General features: G+C 45.4%; 1 protein-coding gene across 1 annotated transcript in view; it reads right to left on the reverse strand.

Annotated features, from left to right (window-relative positions):
• The window catches only part of Cals (calsyntenin 1), a 261,137-nt gene that overhangs the window by 11,425 nt on the left and 234,473 nt on the right, over window positions 1-15,239 (reverse strand). Inside the window, exons 9-13 of the mRNA XM_075686157.1 lie at window positions 14,190-14,316; window positions 10,755-10,909; window positions 9,257-9,408; window positions 8,858-9,077; window positions 4,841-5,042 (exon numbers count right to left, since the gene is read on the reverse strand). Of these exons, the coding sequence (XP_075542272.1) occupies window positions 4,841-5,042; window positions 8,858-9,077; window positions 9,257-9,408; window positions 10,755-10,909; window positions 14,190-14,316 (856 nt within the window). The remainder of the gene's footprint in view (window positions 1-4,840; window positions 5,043-8,857; window positions 9,078-9,256; window positions 9,409-10,754; window positions 10,910-14,189; window positions 14,317-15,239) is intronic.

Raw genomic sequence — 15,239 nt, forward strand, 5'->3', positions numbered from 1 at the left:
TACCAAACTATCCACAACATAACACACTTCAAACGCCTAAGGCCCAGTCAGTGATAAAACCCGCACGACTATGGGAATAATGACCAACGAATAACACGGAAAAAACATGAAAAAGGTGTCTAAGTACAGCGTCTGCGCACTTAGACGCTGTACTTAGACGCCTTTTTGATGTTTTTTCCGTGTTATTCGTTGGTCATTATTCCCATAGTCGTGCGGGTTTTATCACTGACTGGGCCTTAGGCGTTTGAAGTGTGTTATGTTGTGGATAGTTTGGTAGTGAAGCGTAGACGGTACTTTTTATGTCTGGTTTTGTCCCCGTTGGCTTGGAAAAAGACTATACTAGATAAATTGCCTCCCGTGTTGATCCACGTGTGGTTCTTGTTTGCTCATTTGATATTATGTGCCAGATATGATTCCTGAGTGGTCGATAGATTGCTGTTTTTTACTTCTAAAGTTTTGTGCGCGACTTGGCGTGAATAACCTACATAAAGCAGGCTTGTTGCGAAAATAAACTTAGTTCTGAGTGGCACCGGTCCTGTCGTTTGTGTTCTTCTTCTTGAGTCCTGGTCTTCTGCGCCTTGCCTTTACTACTTCAAGCATGAACCAACTAGCCCAAGCAAGAGTTTTACTTAAAGCTGGAAAGCAAGACTTTCTAAAGAACAGATTGCCATTAAGCACAGTGCAGACCACTATTAAACTGAGAACCCCATTTGTATTTAGGACAACTTCGCTATTTCTTCAGCTTCGGAGGGAAAAGAAGCACTTGACTCTATTCAACAGACATTCTATCGACAAAAAATATTTTCCAGAACTTCATATATGAACCGAGTTATCAGTGCTGGCATACTGATTTGATGTTCCCTTTAATAAGAGTAGGGCCTACAAAACATCTCGATTCACATGTAACTAACTTACTGATGGCCAGCAAGATTCTTGTTAAGTAATGTCATTAGCCTCCTGAGCACCTGCAGCACTGCGTATTTTGCACGAAATTTGGAAGCATAATAGTTTGTGTTAAATTTTCTGATACTCGATACTCGGCTTTCTTTTCTTGATTCGATATTCGATTCGAAATCTACTATTCAGTATTTGCACACCCCTAGATTCAAATGATGGATGCTGGGATTTCGAAAATGCTCTGCTTATGGAAATTTTGTAGTTGGTGCCTGAAGTGGCTCCAATTTAATGTATTTATACAATGCCGGGGGTACCTGTGTTGCCATTCTCTTCATGCATTAGCTGTAGCAAAAAACGAAAAGCACAGTTTAGAACGCATCCATGCTATCAACCCAAGGTGGCACAACTCAAGGGCTTAAAGCCGTTGAAACACAAGCCTGAATGTAAATTTGGGAAGTGTTCCATCACACTATTCTGTGCTCTCATTCTTTCTGCAGCAGGTTTCATGCCCCCAATACTGTTGCAACTAATTTCTTTCGTACCGTCGAGACTTGATGCACCAAGATTATAAGACCCTCAATCCGGCTGCATGGTATAGTGGCAGATCAACAGTTCCATCCGGATTTGGCTTAGTCATTCCTGTGCGCCCTGACTTTACTGTCCTGATCAGCCCAAGCGCCGATTTGTTTAAACGGGCCCTGAAATACCCTTCAGGCTTGGTGAAAAAGCACATTCTGCAGATAGCGTGCACTGTTGTGGACAACTCAGCCACATTCTACACTCGTGTGTAGCACATGGAACTTACAAACGGAGTGCAATGTCACCTTTTTCTCAAACACTTTCTTTTCAAACAGCAGCTTTTTCGTGACCCATTTTTGAAGCTGCTGGTGGCTTGTACAGGTCGTCACATGCAAGATTCCCACAGACGGCTGCTATTGGCTAATAGCTGACATCAATGAAGATCGGTATTTGGACCAGTGCTCTTCTTACTGTTACTGTGTATATTAATTGACTCGCTTTACTAAACAGGCTGAAGTAATCTATAAGAATTATGCACTTCTGGAAAAATCTGGCCATCTTCTGCTCACGCTTGGTCGTGCCCACCCAAGTAGGAATGAAACTTTGGCCACCCGGCTTATTGGTGCCATAGCCGTAGGGTCTCGCGCACTCAACTAGCTCCGAACTACGTTAAAGGGACACTAGGGAGTTTTAGAATTGGGGCCCCAATAGTTTGGGGCCCCAAAGAGCTTTTCGGCTGTTAGCGTTGGGGCACGTAGGAGTGAAGAGTTTTAGAATAGGGTTTTACGTTTGCGGATAGCGTTTTGCGCTGACAGCGCCAATACGGCGTCAAAGGAAAGCTATTAGAAATAACTAAATAAAATATACCATTTTATGATAGGAATAGTAATTTTGACTTGCGTGTATTCGCGTTTAATTACAATTTAGAGGTTATTCTGTAAGCAGCAAACAATTAGTTGCGGTTAGTTTTGAGCAAACCAACTTTACTAGCCTTCACCAGCCAAGCTTAGCCGCGTTAGGCCTACGAGCCATAAAATCCACAATCGAATTCAAAATCAGCGGCGTCTAATGAGTCAATCTTCATAACACACGCTAGTTGAGAGAAAGCGATAACCGCAGTCACTTCTCCTAGCTTGCGAACTTCACGCGTTACCGCGAATCGAACCGAATTTTGTGCTAGGCTAGAGCCGTCGCTTCGATGGGTGCCGCCATGTTTGCCGACGCAAAGCTTTTGGGGCCGCTATTTGGGCTCCCGCTAAATCGGTGAAATAGCGTTCCCAACGCAAAACGCAAACGGAGTTTGCGTCTTGCGCATGCGCAGTGGCTTCGACGCTATTTCTTTGGGGCCCCAAAACGTTTGGGGCCCCTATTCTAAAACTCTCGACTAAAGCGAAACAATAAATTAGTTTAGACTAATGTAGCATTGTTTGAGAACCCTGCAGGCAGTCATTTCAAAAAAATAGTTTGATTATTAGAGGATAAAATGAAGGTCCAAGTATCAGTATTTGAATTTCGCGCCGAAACCCCAGCGCTGGTACGTCAGCGTGACGTCAGGGATTCCAAAGTATGTACATTTGGGCCGCGTTGGCTGAATAAAGGTTCCTGAAACTTGCCATGTCTAATATTTGGCTCTTTTAGAACACAATGTAGTCAATCTGTACCGCTATATATAATTAATAGGCCCCAGAAGATGCCATCAATATCCAAGACGTCACAGCCCCCAGGTGCGGGAACTTAAGTAGGCGTCGCCACCCGTATTTCGTTCTTGCGCTTTTTCTGGCTTACCAAACGTCTTATCGTTGTAAGAGTGGTGTTTTCGGTGTTGTAGAACGGTAATTTACTGATGCAGAAGAAATCATTTTTCACTTTAGTGTCCCTTTAAACTTAAGCCAAGACCATATGTACGCTATACCTGCCACGTATTATCAGGAATGGTGGTTAGCATCTGCAAGAGATGCTTGGCAGCGGGCTCTTACTTTGTATTCAGACACTGATAGAGCTTTTCAAAATGCGCCATGTGGATTTGCCTATCATTCGCGTCGGGCAAAGCCGGTCCGCGCCATGTAGCATAGCCAGACTGGAGCACACGCGGGCAGGTGCGCACTCCAGCCCTGCCGTGCACTACAGTTCGGTGTAGCTGCATTTGCTGCACAGCATAAGTACAGCGGGGTGCAGCGGTTAGCCCGCCTGTCATAACGCCGTAAGCGACGCCTCGCTACCAGAGCTGCCTTGCTCTTTCAGAGCAGAGAATGCTGAGGGGCAATGGGAAAGGTAGATATTGCGCTAGTAGTATCCGTGCTCGTACTGTCTTTTTGAAAAATTATTTTGGTAATACACTAGAACCTCGTTATAACAAATTTGAAGGGAAAGTCGAAATTACCATTACATAAATTCCTTCGTTATACCGAATATTGCCCTTTATAAACAGGCCGAACCGCTATATGGCCATGCAGCCGATTAAATTTCATTAAAAGAACAGCAAAAGACTGTTCGGCGTGTGCAAAACGTGACTTTTTAGCCTGTGACGTGACAGCCCTTACGATAACCTCCTTCTGTTCCAATGTGATGGTCTTTCACTTGTGCTTTCCACTTGGTTCACTCATATTGTTGTGAAACCAGCTAAAACATCAACGTGGTCAAAGGGAACAGCTAGCACACTACGATGCGAATTAAATCTGTTATGTTCAAGCAGCATGCGGCTCGAGTACAACATGGTGCACTGACTACGCCGTTGGGACGATATTGGGCAACCTCCGTTACTTTTGGAGATAGTTTCACTTTCGTGAGATTTCGCGAACCCGTCGAAGTATACAGCTGACAAGAGCTTGGCATAGCACCAGAAACACTGTCAACTGCATACACAAAGGCGTTTGGCCTCTGAAGGTGAAACTACCTGATCTGCAGCTCTCTTGTGACCCAGTGTTGCCATGACCCTGCTATGTGAGCGCGCCAGTTTCACAGAATCTATGCGGCTCGTGCCAGTTTCACAGAATCTCGGAGGTCATGCCTCGCTGTGTCAGCCCGTGCTGTGTGCCGCAGTGAGAAACAGAAGTGGAGGCACTGGTTTTTTAGCATGCCACACGCACGCATCATTATCGGTAAGCGGCGTAACACATCTAAGCGTGGCCTCTGAGATTGCAATCTCGGAGGGTACGCCTACTTCGCCAGTTACGTGCTGCAGCGAGAGAGAGATCGGGTGATAAGAGAGAAGCACTGCTTGTGTGCGGCAACGCACAGTGGTAAAAAAGAGCACTGTTGCTTAATGGTGTATTTTATATGTGGGTATTCTGAACTGCCGTCCCGAACAAGAGACACAAATGTGTCTTATGTCTGTGTTTGCGTGCCTACCATAAATCCCTGCCAACTTTCTGTCATTCTTGCACAGCTTTCTGTCATGCTGTCTTAGGCAGTGATGCACACTGACCGTAAATGACCAGTCCATCTTTGCTCTCTCGGTGGTGGATGCCGAGGTGTGCCATCATGTACGACGGCAGCTGGAAGTGCTCGTGGTCTGGGTTCAGCGGAGGGTAGACCTGCACGCTACAGGAATCTAGCCGTCCAGGCCGCTGGGAAGCGGCGGGTGGCGACACCTGGTTGTCCTCTTCGTCGTCGTCATCCTCATCCTCCTGAAGTAGCAAATAGTCCAGGTAACGTGGACCAGTTAATTCATCGTGATGGGATAGAATCAGCATAGCCAGTTGCCTGCTCTTTGAGGTTGCATACTCTGCGACGCCTGCGACTGAGAGTATGTTTCACATCCACCGTCATGTCCAAGAGTGGTGCTAGCTAACACTTTAGGCCTAAATAAATCTACTACACATCTATTACAATTGTCCCAAAACTACATGGGAAGGTAGGCACCATGGTAGAACAATGGTGGAGCATTGCACGACTGTTATGAAGAAGGTGTGGGTTTGGCTACCATGTGCAGGAAGTTGTGTTTATGTTCACTTTCATTATGTTTTCTTTGTCATTTATACATTTCAATCAAAAAGAACAAACTCCTCCTGTGTTCCCTGGCTTCATAGTCTATTGGCTTAATGTGATTGTAACTAACAAAACGAACAAGCTGTTCAGTTTTCCTTATTATTGTCGCTCAAGCAGCATGAAATGTTTATGCACAAAACAAAAACGTGCAGATTATCAATCCAATTTCTGTTGTTGTTTTGACAGCGGTTTGCTTGTGGTGCGTGTTGCTTTGTCCTCGTTTACTTCTCACGGCTACGAGTACAACATCAACACCATGCAGATGCACAGAAGGGTCTAGTGATTGATAAATTTTTATACCCCAAAGCTGTCATTATTAACACTACCATATGTTACAGGGATTCTTTAGGCAAATATTAATATAAGCTAAAGTGATAGACCAGTACTCCAATGAGTCAAAAGCATCACTTTTACCGACGACAGAGCTTCTGAAAGCACAAAAGTGACATAAATGGAGGACAAGATTGGTGGAGGCACTGTGCAGCTATAGTATAGCACAGCTCTATTATTTCGACATCGGTAAATTCGATTTTTCTGGTAATGCGATCTCGACTGAAGGTCCTATCTGGCACCCATGCATTTCTAAGAACCCAAAATTTGTTATTTCGATCCTAAAATTGGCCATCACCAGACAGCTAGAACTTGAACAGTTGGCATGCATGTGCCAGACCTCAATTATTAGACCCCAATATTGACACCCCTTAATTGGCAGAGTATGTCTCAGCAGAGCTTAGGAGACAGTGAATGCGTTGAACACATGACGTCCCCCATCGAGAAATCCTACTTTCGGCCAGCCGTAGGAAGATTTTCAAGCAATAACGATAGCTCACACTGCCCAATTACGATATTTACCAGATTCCAATGTGCAGCTTTTCTTTTTTTCCCCAATAAATTGAACCAGAACCGGCATTTGCGGTGTTTGTATGCTTTGCCGCACAGCATGACTGTATCGCGGTGAAGCTGACTTTGCAGCACATGCTGTTTCTTTGGTTTTTAAACGCTTTCCCTGAACACACACCTTTCGTGGGATACATACAAGCTCGATTACTATGGTTTACTTTTTAGACGCAGCACATAAGCACTTGGAAGAGTGAAGACTGACAAACATGCAAAGACTGACAAGCAAACACACTATGTTTAGATCACATCGGCTTTTTCAGAGGCACTGCTGCAGCCGATTTCGCCTGCTTCAGGAAGTTGCCAGCATAAACCTGCACGAAGTACCCATCCGGCATCCTTTTATTATCTGAAGACTTCCAACAAAAAGTTTGGAGACCGGCCAGCGAGGCTTTTTCGTGAAAAGAACTTATTTTTCACAAAGCTTGACGCAATGTTCGTAATATAGTAAAAAGAGCCCTAAGTTGTAAATGTTATGAAAAATGCGGTAGAGTTGGCAGGTATATATAAGGGAGCCATTTATTCTGCGTTATCTGCACTTTGGAAGAACCGTGCGGCTCCTTCAGTAACAAGTTTCTTCTCATCCAAGTTGATACCTCTTGGCATAAAACAATCTTTACAAGGTTTCTACAGAAGAAATTGAACATTATAGACCGACTCAATGTTTACCACTTCAGCACAAAGACTTCTTTTAGAAACCTCCACTTGCACAGCTCTGCATCCCCCGGCTCCAGTGGACGCCTGCATGTCTCTGAATCTAATCCGTCATCTATTCCTCAACCTATACAGTGTTTGTCTCTCTCTCCTTGGAAACCATTCAGTTACGCTAATGGAGCACAGCTTGCCTTTTCTGCATATTACCTGACCGGTGCAAATTCTGCTTGTTGCTTTTAATCTTGTCTAGAAAATCAGCTGCTAGTGCTTGCCCTCTAATATATGCAGTTGTCTTTTTACCTCTTCGTATTATTCAATTGAATCAATTCAATTCAAGCTTATTTTCATTCCGAAAAAAGAGGGGCTGGACTTCAGAAGCTGTGCTCGCGCTTAACCAAAGGCACAATTAATTCCCTGTCCTGTGGCAAAATTGCAGCGTGGATCCAATGCATATGTTTTACAAAACGGTAGTGTAAGAAAAACATGCAGTACCCTTAATATTCACAGCAGGACAAATCATTTACAGTAGAACCCCGCTGTTACGTTCCTCACTGCTGCGTTTTCCCGGCTGCTACGTTGTTTTCATCCGGTCCCGGCATAGCTTCCATAGGATCCAATGTATAAGGAACCCCGCTGTTACGTCGTAGCTGTGAAAACGTTCCCGCATGATACGTCGCAACTTAGCACTCCGAGCTCGCCTGGGCTGAATTAGGCAACGCGCTCCAGCCGCCATTTTGGCTTTTGACAAGTTTTGGCTGGGCTTGGCCGGGCTTGGCTATGGAATTGGCTGCAAGAAGCCGCACGCCAGTTCGAGAGGCCGCCACTAAGTGGCCATTCGTGAAAAATGCTCTCACTATCATCACTGTGATTAGGGTCACCGCACGGTTGTTGGACGGGTCGACTCACGGAGGAAGGAAACTCGGGAGAGGCCCTCACGTCACTCTTTGTGAAGCAAAAGTGAAACCGGAAGTTGGCGTTGCTCGTGGCGTTGCTCCGCCTATCGGGCCAGCTCTCCTCTCTTGTTTACATTTCTCCCACGGCGCGCCGCGCGCAACCGGGCTGCTCGGACGCGCGCGCTCCGCAGCAATACTAAACAATCGTTAGCAGGTTAGCATGATTACGCCAAAGAGGGCAAAATTTCCCGCGGATATTCCTTTGTCCGTTGCCATTGCCGTGGCGCGGTGACGACGAGGAGCACGAGCCGCATGATGCCGGGAAGTGGTCAAATCCTAGCTTTGGAGAAGCCGTCGCGGCTCTAGACCTCCTCCGCAGGTACGTTGCACCTCACAGCGACGCTGACAGCAATGCGGCCTTCCAGGCTATTGAGAAACGTGTGGCGATTTCTAGCGAGCGAAAGAAACGGCAAGCCATCATTCTAGACTTTTTTAAGTCCTAAGCGCACTCTGTGGAAATAAATTGTCTATAGTTGAAGCTGCCCTTTTTTTTCATTCATTTTCGGAGCTTTCCTCACTGTTGCGTTTTCCCGGCTGTTACGTTTTTTTTCCCCGGTCCGGTGAAAAACGTATGAACGGGGTTCCACTGTATACGAAAATTGTGAAATATATAGAACATGTTCACTGGGTACAAAGAGTTTAGTGCAGTGAAAGTTTGCTCCGACAGAACAACTTGGTTACTGAATTTGGGCTATGAAAAGGGTCTAAGTTCTTTTTTTTTTTTTTTAAGAAAGTCAATTTAGCAGAATGAATACAGAGTAATGCAAGGACTATTTACGCCTGTAGTAAGCCCTAGCAGAAGTGACGTGTCATTTTTCATTCTGTCACTCGCTGCATAGTCCTTAGCTCACTTTTAAGCATTTCTTTTTTATTTTCAATTCGCCCGAATGGGCAACAAATTTTGTAGGCCCGCTCTTACTCTCTGAAAGAAAGAGCAGCTTTTCCCGTACCTGTGAGGACGAGGAAGCCGTGCTGGCCTGGGTGGTGGTCGGACGTTCACGGCCAACTGAGATGAAGACGGAAGCAAACAGCTCGATGCCCTGCTTGAAAGGTTCGTACTCGCGTGCCAGGTTGGGCGTGCCATTGATGGTGATGCTCGGCTGCTCGGCTGCCAGAATGGTGACCCATGACTCTACAGGGGGAACCTTCTGTGCCTTACCATTGCTGCACCTGGGGGAGTAAGGGACAACAGGAAAGATTTATTTCATAGATTGGCTGACTGACTGATCTTTCTTTTAATTGACTGGTTGGTTGACTGATTGACTGAGTTTAGCATTCTGAACTAGCACCTCTGCCATGAGAAAATTTTAGGTACGCCATCACGATGGGTCCCTGTGAGCGCTACTTACATGACAGTTGTGGCTACGTGAACAGTGCGACGACCTGGTGTTGGGAAGTCACGTGAGTTGACATAGGCCACACGGGACACCAGATCCTCAATTGTGTCCTGGTCACGGGCTGTTACTGTGACTTCACTGCGCTCAGAGTTGGACGTCACCTCCTACAAAAACATTGGAGATGAAGTGATGTAGTCAAAGGAATAGTACAATTGATGTGTGAGAGTGGTAGCAGCATCATCATGTTGACAAGTTGGGTGCTGCACTCATATGTCCACATAAATGTAAAAGGTGAAGATGGTTGCTACCAGTACACCACACCTACCAGTACTCATTAAAGATATGCCAGGAAATGGTAATGATAATAATCATCAGCCAATGCAAGAACTTGAATTTTCTTCTACTTGCACAATCTTCAAGTAAGTATGGACTTCATGTGGGAATTCCACAAAAACCTTGCGGTGCAAGTCAGTGTAAGAAACTGCACACTTCATGAACAGGGCCGTGATAAGGGCTTGTTAGTGGTTCATCTGCTATTTAAGAAATGAGCACTTGTCTTACAGTATTACGCTTGCAGCTAAAGCATGAACAATGATTTGTAATTCCGCAACTGTAATATACCCATGAGCGAGAGGCACACAATATTTCTTCTGTCCATCTGCAGCTACCACAGCCTAGGATTGCTCAGATTAGTTCAGGTTTCTCACCAATATCACTCCCCACGTCTTGCCACAAAGAAACCAGATCTCTCACACTCTGAAAGTTCTTGCACATCTGCTTAAGACATACTTGCATCTAATGCGAATAAACAGGCCCCAGGCACTGCAAAATAAAGTGCTTAATGCACCCGTGCGTCACTGAACTGTACGTAACACTAGCGGTGCAGCAGTTGATGGGCTGGATTAGAAGCTTCCCCCAACCCCACATTGCAAGTCAGGAGTATGACCTCTCCATCTTTCTAACATTAAACTCCTTCTCTCCCATCTACAACACCATCACTATTCCTCCGACTGTTCCTATGAAGTTGCCTGTCATAATCTTGTGCACCAGTTGAACTGGCAGGAAGTGTTGCTGCAAGCTGGGGACATACGCCTGTAGATTAACCACAGATGTTTTCATGCGCTTACTTTGTCCTCATTTCCTTCCCTCCCCCAACCCTGACTCAGACTTTTGATGACTGACTCGTCTTCAAGTGGAGCTTGTCGACACCATGTGGCCTTGACATACGCCACACTGTTTCATGAGAAGTAAGCTACTCCTCTAGCGAGTGCATTCATTATATTCCTTGTGCCCAGTATTATGTGACACCTGTTTCATCAGCCTTCTGCTCCTCTTACAGCTATCGCACTGTCATCTGTGCACCACATAACTGCGCCATCTGTTCTTGCGCACCTTTTCTTTTACCAGCTGCCCTATCTGGTGTGGGCGCCCATTCAACGAGGTGAAAACACGGTGCTGAATCACCGAGAGCTGTGCAGCAAAAGATAGTCGAGTGCTATTGAGTGCTTACTGTTCCTGTAGCCTGCGAGTCTGCAGGGGGGATGTCGAGCCACTCCTTGCATCGGTGCAGGCAGGACAGCACATCGGGGGACTCGGTACGTCCCCTCAGCACCGACAGACCGGTCAAGTAGCCACGGAAGTGGAATGCCATCTTGTTGTCCTTGCCTGCAGGCATGAATTGCATGCACACAATGTATGGCGCCACTTACACAATCAAAACCTAGGTTGTAGCAGACGGCTGAATCGAGCACACTTATAAATACCATCTTGATTCATGTACAGTCTAACCTTGTTTCAATGAAGTCGCATCCGAAACAAAAATGTCTTCGTTAAATCAGATATTTATATTATACTCGATAATTTGACTCATGCTCGTCATATTGAGATTTGATTATGCAAGGTGTCGCAGCAAGCTTTAGCCAAGTTTTAAGTTATTCGGGTGCGCTACAGGACGATGTGAGTAGAAGCAGGTTGCTTGAGACTCAGTGGAGCAAATAATGCAACTTTTGTTTGCATTCTGTTTAGTTGCATAATTATTCAAGATTACTGAATTAATGTCGCATGTGCTAAAGTTTGAAAACCATCCCATGAGAATGTTGTGGAGTGCCTAGGAAAGGTTGGATTCAGCAGTATCGTTAAGTTCGATGATGATCTCACTGTAGTGAGATCATCGTTCCCGTGTCCAAAAGAAAGCTCACCAAGTAAGAAAACACTCATGTCTTTATGCATTTGAGCGCCGCAATCGAAGTGCCCTCAATCCTGCCATGCACGAACTAACAATGCTTTTACACAGTGCCGCTGTGAAGGTGACAGGGCAATGGACATAGGTGGTGGATTTGACATTCAAGTCAGCAACTGGGCCGAGATTTTGTAGAGGTGCCTTTTCTTATGCTTTTCCTTTCCATGCTCTTCACGTTACATCAGTGATCATAGCGGCGCTCTGCTTGCGATATCAGTGGAATCAGCCAGCCGTAAACGGTGGATGATAAGAATCGAGCGGAAGGCAAAGCTATGAAATTGCAGCCTTGGTCGCGGTTGCACTGCCAAGGGCAATGGAAGCCGTCGTTCATGACACCGATAAGCAGAATGAAAAACCTGTTGCCATTCTGTCCTGTCAGTGGCAGCGAACCAGCTTAAATGTGTCGTTCGTTCATATGTGGCATGACTGATATCGCTGCAATCTTGACATGCAAGCAGGCAGTCCCATGAGTTCTTTTCATATTTTGTGGGCTTTCTTCATGACAAAGAAGAAATTATTGTGTAACAGGTGTTCTGCTGGAATGCTATTGGATTGGACACTTCCTAGAACGCTCTACGATTTCAATATTGAATGTTTTTCTCTAAATTTAATACTTGCAATGTTCATTAATTAATTTTGACTAATTATGCAACTAAAGAGACTGCAAAAAATTGCGTGGCTTTCTCCATAGAGTGGCCAAGAACGTGCTTTTAGTCAAGTGCTCCTACAGCACACCTGTATATTATTAAAGCTTGGCTAAAGTTAGCTAAGGCACTCTGTATAAGACCATACTTTTTTTTAAATATAGGCAATATAAAGCTCATAGGCAAACATACCGTGTAGACTCTCGTAAGGGCCGCACCCCGAACTTGGCAGCCCAAAATTCAGGGTTTCCAGCAGAGAAGCAATCACGTTCGGTGCCCCGATGTGCACGTTCGGTGCACGTAGAGGCATGATGTGTACCTCTACATGCCACTACTAGATAAATTACTACTACTACTACTACTACTACTACTACTACTACTACTACTACTAGGGCCGCATCACATCAAAATTGTGAGAAAAAAAAAGTGCGGCCCTTGCACAAGTCTATACGGTAGATTCAAAGATAGAGACCATGGACCCGTAACCATGCATCAACATCTCGCTTGGGGCATAGCAGAACTAGAGGCTGCTCTGCAGCAAATGTGAGCTACTTCTGTGGCCATCATACACCATACACCATTTTCTATAACGGCAACAGTGGTTCTGCCCGCTAGCTGGTTATGAGTATTTCCTGGTGAAGTATGCACAATGTGCAGTGGCAGCTGATGAGCAACAAACAATTGTGCAATGCTGGTTCAGGAGACATGCAAACATGCAATACAAGTGAGCTAGGCGGTGTGAATGCTTGAGCTGATGCCATTTCTCATGTCTGTGCTTCTGCTTATCTTCTGGTTGGCTCACATTTGGGAATACTTCCTCCCCCCCTCCTTTTTATTTAACGAATTTATTAGAATCTAGGCCGTTAGTTTTTTTCAAATAATCATATACTAAACTCTAGGGCCAGCTTAGATTCGAGGATTTTAGAAAAATGCGCCAGTTTTTAATTGAAAATTATAAATATGGTGCATAGCTCGCGCCACCTAGAAAAGTCAGTATCGCAGCCGCTATTAGCCGTGCCAGTTGCCAACTGAAGTATACGAGCGACGTCGCTGTTTTGACCTGTGTCGCACCGGCATGTGGTATGGCCCATAGTGTGGCGTAATCGTAATGGCACCAAACAGGCGATGCCACTATAGTGCCACTTTCGAACGAAAAGTTGTGCTAGTCACAAAAGCATTGTCAAACGTTCAAGCCTGGTGGGACTTCAGCATCAATGAGAAAAATTTCCATTGTTGGAGGGGGCAACAAGGGGACGCTTTCTGCGCGTGCCGCAACGAGGAGCTGACATTGCGATAAGGAAAATGAGCGCGCGTTAACAGAGAGGGGCTGTTCACAGAGATTGCACCGCGTTTCGATGCGTGCGAGCTGTGCTGCACTGTCTGCGCATGCATGGGCGCGTGGACACAAGATTGCGCACATCCGCAAGGGTGCGTGTGGTCTGAGCATTAGCGACGGGGCTAGCAGCAATGATAACATAGTAAGCTCGGCATGTTCACATTCAATAAATGCTGTTTTCATTTTGTGAACGCTGTCCTCACTTTTTTGTTCGGCCTACATTCGAGGTATGTTTTTACATTTCATTTGGCTTCGGACATTTGGGGGTCAGCTTTGAATCGGGGCCGTCCTAGACTCGAGTAAATAAGGTATGTCTTGGTTGTTCACTTAGAACTGAAGCTACTGTTGCCTCTGATAGAATGGCCAGCTAGCGCTATTTCAACTCAGTGAATTTAATTCCGTTCTTGTTCTTTTATCAGCTGTCTACCATTTCCCTATCGAGTAGCTGTCTTTCAAGAATTTTTGCCACTTCACTCTATTATAATGTGCGCCTTGCTTTTATTCGAAACATATTAACAAAAAAATATTGCTGTGGCAATGGTACAGCTCTGCCTCCTCAGACAGGTCCTCTGGATAGATGAACATGGATAGTTTACCCATTCCTCCGCTGCTTCTTGGGTTTAAAAGGGGCATTTGATGCGCACTTCACTTTTCTTTCAGCATGCACTGCCTGGCTGTCCACGACGGCCCCTGATGCGTTCCGCAGAGACAGTGAGTCCAACTCACCTTGCCAGCAGGCTCCCACGACAAAGGTGGTATTGATGTTCTTGGTCTGGTGCAGCGGCCAGTCGTCGACAATCTCGGGGTTGTTGGCTGTCACCTTGAAGGGCCGCCCATCAACGTACAGGGAGGCCTGCACGGCATTCCGGTGCTTGTCACCACTCTTTGAACGGAGAACTATCTCCAAGAGTTCAATACGGCTACATAAATTCACGCATGAGGACATGCTCGCATAGCTACTAAATGATACCTTTACGTGTCTCTGGCAGTTTCCTAAAGTTAAGAACAAATTGCAGCTTCAACACAACAGCATGCAGGACCTACAGAATGTGTACTTCTTGAGCAGCGTGACTGCGCAGTGTGAAGTTCAAAAATAACACAGAAAAAAAGAAGGGTGAGGGGCAAAATGCATAGACAAAACACTGGTTCTTGTGTGTTGCGTCAGCCCATGCTGCAAAGTAATTAACACAGAAAGTTGGGCTAGTTGGTGCTGATGCATTCGCTGTGACATAGTTACTAGCGCTAGCAAGACAAACGAAATGAAAGGTGGGACAGGACAGAGCGCTCTGGCCTGTCCCACCTTTCTTTCTGTTAAGTCTTGCTAGCGCTAGTAACTATGTGCCATGCTGCAAAATGTGCACAGAATGCCAGTGAGCTCAAACATCTCAACTCCAAATACCTACAACTCCAAAGTCAACGAAACACAACATCACATTTCACCCTGCCTTTACGCTATTACGACATAGTGCTCTATTTATACAGATATAAGGCAACCATGTTTGTTTCTATGTGTGGTGGGACATTTGACAACTGAGAAAATAAGAGCAGAAATAATAGTGCCAATATGACGCGAATAAACCTTACATAAAGAGAATGTTGTCACCAGTGCTTAAGGTAGCAAGTCCTATGTATAATCTGCAATTTGTTATCACAATTGTTACTCTCTCAGGGCCAACTGCAGATGCTCTTGGACCCACTGAGGTGCATGTGAGTGAAATTGGTTGCTAAATGCTCTGAAAGGACGGCAACATGGGTTGCTCAGAGAGGCCAAAGGTT

This window comes from Dermacentor variabilis, chromosome 3, assembly GCF_050947875.1.
Source record: "Dermacentor variabilis isolate Ectoservices chromosome 3, ASM5094787v1, whole genome shotgun sequence".
Classification (NCBI taxonomy): domain Eukaryota; kingdom Metazoa; phylum Arthropoda; class Arachnida; order Ixodida; family Ixodidae; genus Dermacentor; species Dermacentor variabilis.